The sequence below is a fragment of the Diuraphis noxia genome, unplaced genomic scaffold (assembly GCF_037042655.1).
Source record: "Diuraphis noxia isolate RWA-SAM2 unplaced genomic scaffold, SU_Dnox_SAM2 contig0002, whole genome shotgun sequence".
NCBI lineage: Eukaryota > Metazoa > Arthropoda > Insecta > Hemiptera > Aphididae > Diuraphis > Diuraphis noxia.
Genome location: NW_028301712.1, coordinates 4,468,237 through 4,475,738, shown reverse-complemented (window position 1 = coordinate 4,475,738; position 7,502 = coordinate 4,468,237). Strand labels below are relative to the sequence as shown.

Below are 7,502 nucleotides of genomic sequence, written 5' to 3'. Positions count from 1 at the left end.
GCTTGCTCGTCGGTATCACCATCATCTACATTGTATTCGTCCTCAGATTCTGGATCATCCGGAACATCCATTAATAGCCAATCTTCGATATCTTGATCTTTTTTACTTGCACTCATTTTGAAAAAAAATAATTCGAACAAATATTTTTACGATAAAAATTGACGACGAAATATACGAGACGTGCGTACGGAAGACTAAATTATATTATATTATATTGCGAACACACGATCGGGTGTTTTACGACTGACTAATACTGACGGGATATATGAGTCCCGCGACAAAAATGTTGATTAATTTCGTAAATATTGATAATATGACGACCAATCATATTTTATTTCATTATTGAGAAGTATTGAAAAATAAACAAACGATTAGCGTCGTCTGCAAGCAGATTATATACGCAGAATATAACTAGAAAAATACAATTGGACGGTGTTTGTGCAAAAGGGCTCATGTCAGAAAACACGATTTTACAGTAGACGTAAAAAACGTGTATTGGCCATTTAAAACAATAAATGAATGATTTTTTTTTTACAAATAGGTAATTTAAACATCTAAACTTTGAATAATTAAGTATTACATACCTTAAGTATTTGAATCATTATTATAATTGACTTATGCCCATGTGCACGAATATATTAATACCACTTTTACGACTTGTGCCCTTTTTCGCAATATACAGAAATGTAGAAAGTACCAATGTGCCATACAAAATAGTACCTATATAATAATTTGATTTATCCAGTGTTCTCGTAGTTTTAGAATTTTTAATTTTCTTTTTTTACTAAGCCTAAATGATTAATTAATTAACAAATAACTCATTTTTATTAATTATTTATTAATGATATTAAATTGGTAGGTATAATAAAAATGAGCAATATTTTTTTCATAGCAAAAAATTAACCTAATTATGTTATTTTTCAGGTTTAATAGTTTAAAATAAAAATAAATAACAAACTTTGATAGTTTATACACAAATAAAATTATAAGCAAATAAGACTTCATAAGAAAAATAGTTCAAAATAAGAATAAATAACAAACTTTGATGGTTTATACACAAATAAAATTATAAGCAAATAAGACTTCATAAGAAAAAAAAATAGTAAAATATTACTTTTTGAACATTTAAAAATATAAATTATAATTGTTAATAATGATATTATAGTTTAAGAGCTGTCATCTTCAGAAGATACAATCGGATCTTGGATATCGGTTTTTGATTTTAAGTTTTTGTAAAAATCGTGATACACATCTGGTATTAAATTTAATAGAGAAAGAAGATCTTTTTTTTCTCGTCAGATATTGCAAGTGTTTTACTATATGCTTGAGGTAATAAAGAACTTCTTACACTTCTGCGAGCCATATTAAAGTCAATAAAATTATCTTCTGTTCTTAATGATTTTTTGTATTGTACCATAGTATTGTTTTCTTTCGTGTACCTGAGCCATTTTACATCACGAAAAACAAATACATTACCAGCTTCATCTTTTTTTTTTATTTGATATTTATTTTTTAACAGGCTATTAAAATCAAAGTAATCATTTTGTTTCATTTCAACGACTGTAAATTTATCTTTTCCTGCCCAACTTGTTAAATTTGCCCATTCGTGGGGATGGTTTATAGGAAAAGGATAAAGTTTACGAGCTTTTTCAATGCGGGCGTGGTCAGAGTCGCATTCCATCCGTGTATGCCCAGGCACCATAAATTTATGATCAATTGTTTTTATTTTATCTTGATTCTCTAAAAAATAAATACACATGGCTATAATTATGCTATTCTTGTTCTGCCCTGGACAACAATCGCTATACATTATGACATGCGAAATATCTGATGACAAACTTTTCAAATAATGAAATAGGGATGAACCAATATCATTTGCCCCTCGTTTGGCTATTGTTTCGTTCCAAATATAACATACAGCTTTTGAGGTAAAAGTGTTATGGACAGTGAAATTATATGTCCATAATTGTCTTTTATAAAAAGCAACCGACGATTCTAGAGATGGAGTAGGAAGACATTGCTGGAGGTCAAAAGCAATAACACATGTATTCTCTGTAGATGTAGAAATATCATTTCTTTTCGAATTAAAAGCTTCTTCAGCTTCAGCGTGATGTAGCGTTTGTTGATTAATTAGTATGGTTTTTTGTTCATTAGAGCAATTAGTATTATTAATTTGGATTTTTAACCTGTCGCAACAAGAACAGGTATCTTTTTTGGGATTTTTGACTTTTAGACCTGACAACTTAAAATATTTTACGTATATTGAGCGGCTTACTGGGTTTTCAACCGTTTTAATATATTCATTATAGGCAAGTTGCAATGTGAAATATGGAGGTAAATACTTTTTACTGGTTTCTTGGCGGCAATAATGACTCTCATAAGCTGGAAGTTGATTTATATGATCAATAACACATTTAAGAACTTCAGCAGTTATTTTATTGCGAGGTTCTGCCCTTCCCCTTTCATCAGGTGTACACCGACTGACAGGAGAATCAACTTTTTTTGAACAAATAGTTCTAGTGAACTTGGCTGTTTCACCAAATATTTTTAGGAAACAAATTTTACAAACTGAAATAAGTATACCATCTTTTGGAACAGAATAGTGATAAACCTTTACTCTATTTTTCTGTTTTTCTGGTGTGCACTCTTTTTTGGTTTGTGTTTTTTTGTTGCTACTAGTTATTAATCCAGATATGTATGACACTCTTTTATTATAGTTTTTCATTGACCAGTAATTTGTGAATAACTTATCTTGTAACTCAAGATCAATTTTGTTTTTGCAATCAGCTCTACATTTTGACAAAGGTATACACTTTCGACCGAGAACAATCTTTCCTTTGTTTGTCACATACTCTATTCCAGAATTTCTCTTATGTTTTATTAAATCTCTATATTCCCTTGAATCCCCTTTTATACTTTTTCTTTTTTTCTTTAAATTTTCAACAGGGAAATCACCCAAATCCATAGATATCTCAGTACCAGACACATGACTTATATTTTCATCTGTGCACATATTATTTACTTGATTTTGATTTGTGAATGTATTCTATATAATTTTAATAAAATATTCCCATGATAGTATTAAAAAACAAAAGCTAATCTATACTATTATATAAAATTGTAAGGGTTTTTCTTAGACCGCGCTAACCGAGAAAACTACTGAACCGATTTGGTTGAAATTTTTTTTGGCTGAAACCCGACACTCCGCTGAAGGTTATAGTAACACTTTTGTCAATAAAAAAAAAGTATAAAGTTCATACAAAATCAAAAACAGAATCAAAGTAGTGGCGCCCTCTTTCGGCCAAAAAATATACTAAATATTTTTAGTTGTTACGGTTCTATAGGTTGCAGATCCAAAGAGGATGAGTTGTTCTTATATAAAATGGAAACATATTATGGTAAACTTATTGTATGACATATAGTTACTATTGGTTACTGATAGGACAACGTTATTATGAAAGAATATTTTATGAAAATCCACCCGAAATGTAGGAAATGTGTATGTCAAAAATACAACAGTGGCGCCATCTGTCTAGAAAAAAACAAACTAAATTATAAAAAATTTAGTTTATTGTTGCAGATTAAAATAATAATAAGTAGTGTATTATATAGTGGTTGCTATTGGTTTATCGGGCATGTTTGTATATTATACCCGGCCACGCGTTGCTGTGGCTAAAGTTTTTGTAATATTACATTATAGTAAACAATCTAAGAGAACATCAGTCACTGGCATCAGCACACTGGCATAATTTGTACTTAGTTTTTTTACCTTTTTTTCTTACCCAAATTTTGAGTAAGTGGCCAATTCATTATCATGCCGAGAGCGCAAAGAGCACGCATTAGCAGAAGAACTGCCAATGCATCTCGAATGTATAACAGAAGGCAACAAAATAACACACCAGAACGTTCTCAAACACGTGCTCAGGAGCAACGTAACGCTTTGAGTATGAAATCAGCGTTTAATTATCAATCCGAGATTGATTATTTAAATATTAAAGCGCTTCAAATTGGACGAATGACTATATTATGTCCTAAGTGCCATGCAAAAAAATGGAAAGATGAAACCCATGGACTTTGCTGCGCTGACGGTAAAGTTGTTTTACACCAATTTGAGGATCTTCCAGACCTAATTAAAAGTTTAATTGATAATTCTCACCCTCTATCAAAACATTTCTTTGATAATTCTAGACGGTATAACACTCTGTTTCAAATGACATCGTTTGGAGCAAACGAAATAAGTGAAGGGAACTTCATGCCCTCTTTTAAAATTCCGGGTCAAGTGCATCATTTAATAGGTAGTTTATTACCCGAAATTGGAAATAATGCTAAATTTTTACAAATATATTTTATGTCAGAGTCGGATCAAATATCTATTCGAACAAATATGATTCCAAATATGAAAAGAGGTCTCATTGAATCATTGCAAACAGTTTTGCGTGAATATAATCACCTCATACAGAGCTTTAGATCTAATCTGGAGTCGAGGTCTTTTGATGAGTTGCAAAACTTTAAGTTAATTATTCATGCTGACAGAGTTCCTCAAGATGAACACAGAGGTCAATATAATGCACCTACCATCGATGAAGTAGCTGTATTATTAGTTAATGAAGATAAAGGTCCCAGAGATATAGTTCTGCACGGTCGGAGTGGACAATTGAGTCGAGTTTCCGAATTGAATAGATCTTATGATGCACTGCAATATCCATTGATGTATACTAGAGGCGAAGACGGTTATCACATTAATATATTACAGGAAAATAACCAAAATCGAACCAAAACTGTATCCTGCATGCAATTTTATTCTTATAGGTTTATGGTTAGAGAAACAAGTCTAAATCATCTACATTATTACAAAACATTATTCAGCCAATTCGCCGTAGATATGATGGCAAAATTGATTTCTGACAGACTACACTTTATTCGTAACCATCAAAAACAACTACGTGCGGATGATTATGTTCACCTCCGAGATGCTGTTAACAATGATGCAAATATTAATGCTAATAACGTTGGGCAACAAGTAATTCTTCCTTCCTCTTTTACTGGCTCCCCACGTTACATGCATGAAAAAAATCAGGATGCCATGACTTATGTTCGTAAATCTGGCCGTCCAGATTTATTTATTACTTTTACATGCAACCCGGAATGGCCGGAAATAAAAAATGAATTAGTTCAAGATCAAAAGTCGTTTGATAGACACGATATAATCTCTAGAGTTTTTCATCTCAAACTAAAAAAGTTTATGCATGTATTAAAAAATAAATATATTTTCGGAGATGTAAATTGTTATGTTTACAGTGTTGAATGGCAAAAACGAGGTTTGCCACACTGCCACATTCTTTTGTGGTTACAAACGAAAATTCAGCCAGATGAAATTGATAAAATTATTTCTGCCGAGATACCAAACAAAGACAGAGATCCTATACTTTATGAAATAGTTTGCAAGAATATGATTCATGGCCCATGCGGCGAGTTAAATATTAGATCGCCATGTATGAATATTGGAAAATGTAGTAAGAAATACCCTCACAAATTGGTCAAGGATACTCAAACTGGAGATGATGGTTATCCGACTTACCGACGGAGATCACCAGATGATGGAGGTTATACTGCAATATTAAAAGTTCGTGGTAAAACAGAAATCGTGGTTGACAACCGTTGGGTTGTACCGTATTGTCCAGTGCTATCTAGGTGCTTTAATGCGCATATTAACGTAGAATACTGTCATACGGTTAAAGCGATAAAATACATATGTAAATATATTAATAAAGGATCAGATAGAGCTACTTTTTCTGTTAATCGTGAAAACGATGAGATTACAAATTTTTTGAATGGTCGATACATATGTACTTCTGAAGCGTTTTGGAGAATTTTCAATTTTGAAATCCATGATAGAGATCCGACAGTTCAGCACTTGGCTGTTCATCTAGAAAATGGACAGCGTGTTTTCTTTAATGATAATAATCTTCATCAAGTTATTGAAAATCCAAGAAAAACGACACTAACTGCATTTTTTGAACTGTGTTCACATGATGATTTTGCGAAAACACTGTTCTATCATGAAGTTCCTTCTTATTACACCTGGGATAATAGCAGAGGCTGGTTAAAGAGAAGACGGGGAAAAGATGTTCCAGGTTGGCCAGGAATAAAAATGGACACTGCCATTGGTAGAATTTACACGATTCACCCAAATCAAAGTGAGTGCTTCCATTTAAGATTGTTACTAAATTATGTACAAGGCCCTACTTCATCTGAAAGCTTGAAGGCCTTTGATGGAGTCATTCACGCGACTTTTAAAGCTTCCTGTTTTGCTCTTGGGCTTTTAAAAAATGACGAGCAATGGAAAAATACTCTAGCGGAGGCAACTCTTTCAGAAAGTCCTTCAAAATTAAGAGAATTATTCGCAATAATCATAGTTTTCTGCCAACCGTCTGAACCTCAATCTTTGTGGGAACAGTTCAGAAATGATTTTTGTAAAGATATTCTTCTTACAGAGCGCACTCGATTAAATGACTTGCAATTTACTTTTTCTGATGAAATATTTAATAAAGGTTTGATTGAAATAGAAGATACAGTTGTTTTTCTGTCTGAAAAATATTTAACTGAATTTGGAATGAACTCACCTGTTCGAAATGAAAATGCATCTGATCCTTTTGAATTCTCAATTTTGCGTTCTTACGATAATAACCGATTACAAGAATTTGTAGAAATCAATTTACCAAAATTAGTAAATGATCAAAAATATGCTTTTAATGTTATTACAGAAAGCGTAATGAATCATCAAGGAAGAGTTTTTTTTTTAGATGCTCCGGGTGGTACAGGAAAAACATTCCTAATTAATTTGTTGTTGGCTCAAATTAGATCCTCAGGTAAAGTCGCATTAGCAGTAGCTTCATCTGGTATAGCAGCAACTCTCCTTAGTGGCGGCAGAACTGCTCACTCGACTTTCAAGTTACCGTTAAATGTATTATTTGATACAGAATACGTTTGTCCGATTCGTAAAAGTGGCCCTCATGGAAAAATTCTTCAAAAAACCTCATTCGTTGTGTGGGATGAGTGTATAATGAGTCACAGATCACATACCGAAGCAATTGATCGAACATTAAAAGTCTTAGGTGTAATAATAAGTTTATGGGTGGCATAACATTCGTTTTCGCTGGTGATTTCCGTCAAACCTTACCAGTAATCCCTAAAGGTACTCGAGCTGATGTCGTTAATGCTTGCTTAAAATCTTCCCATATATGGAACTATGTTGAAAAACTTTATTTGCGAACAAACATGAGAGTTTATTTATGAGGAGGGGACGATATTTTTCCAGCACAGTTGTTGAAAATTGGAAATGGAACTTTAGAAAATGAAAATGGTTACATTTCTGTCAATCACACGATTGGACGGGTGGTCAATAACGTGTTAGAGTTGATTTCTACAGTTTATCCAGACATTTTTAATCTGTCCAATAAATCAGATCAGTGGTTATGTGAAAGAGCTATAATCTCTCCAAG

General features: G+C 32.4%; 2 protein-coding genes across 2 annotated transcripts; one reads left to right on the top strand and one right to left on the bottom strand.

The window, feature by feature from the left end:
• Positions 1 to 1,264: 1,264 nt before the first annotated feature.
• LOC149057945 (uncharacterized) lies at positions 1,265 to 3,013 on the bottom strand. Its single transcript, XM_089221550.1, has one exon. It carries the CDS (start codon positions 3,011 to 3,013, stop codon positions 1,265 to 1,267), a length of 1,749 nt encoding a protein of 582 aa, XP_089077676.1.
• Positions 3,014 to 4,384: 1,371 nt separating this feature from the next.
• Positions 4,385 to 7,064, top strand: LOC149057944 (uncharacterized). Its single transcript, XM_089221549.1, has 4 exons — positions 4,385 to 4,987; positions 5,399 to 5,691; positions 5,992 to 6,727; positions 6,981 to 7,064. The coding sequence occupies exons 1-4, from the start codon at positions 4,385 to 4,387 to the stop codon at positions 7,062 to 7,064; spliced, it is 1,716 nt and encodes a 571-aa protein (XP_089077675.1).
• The last annotated feature ends 438 nt before the right edge of the window (positions 7,065 to 7,502 follow it).

Bases quoted from the DNA above. Each gene is read 5' to 3' on its own strand.
- LOC149057945 (XM_089221550.1), bottom strand. From the start codon at position 3,013: ATGTGCACAGATGAAAATATAAGTCATGTGTCTGGTACTGAGATATCT.
- LOC149057944 (XM_089221549.1), top strand. From the start codon at position 4,385: ATGATTCCAAATATGAAAAGAGGTCTCATTGAATCATTGCAAACAGTT. The intron at 4,988-5,398 runs GCAAATATTAAT...ATTTCTGCCGAG, and splicing joins GAGATGCTGTTAACAATGAT to ATACCAAACAAAGACAGAGA. The intron at 6,728-6,980 runs GTAAATGATCAA...TATTTGATACAG, and splicing joins AAATCAATTTACCAAAATTA to AATACGTTTGTCCGATTCGT.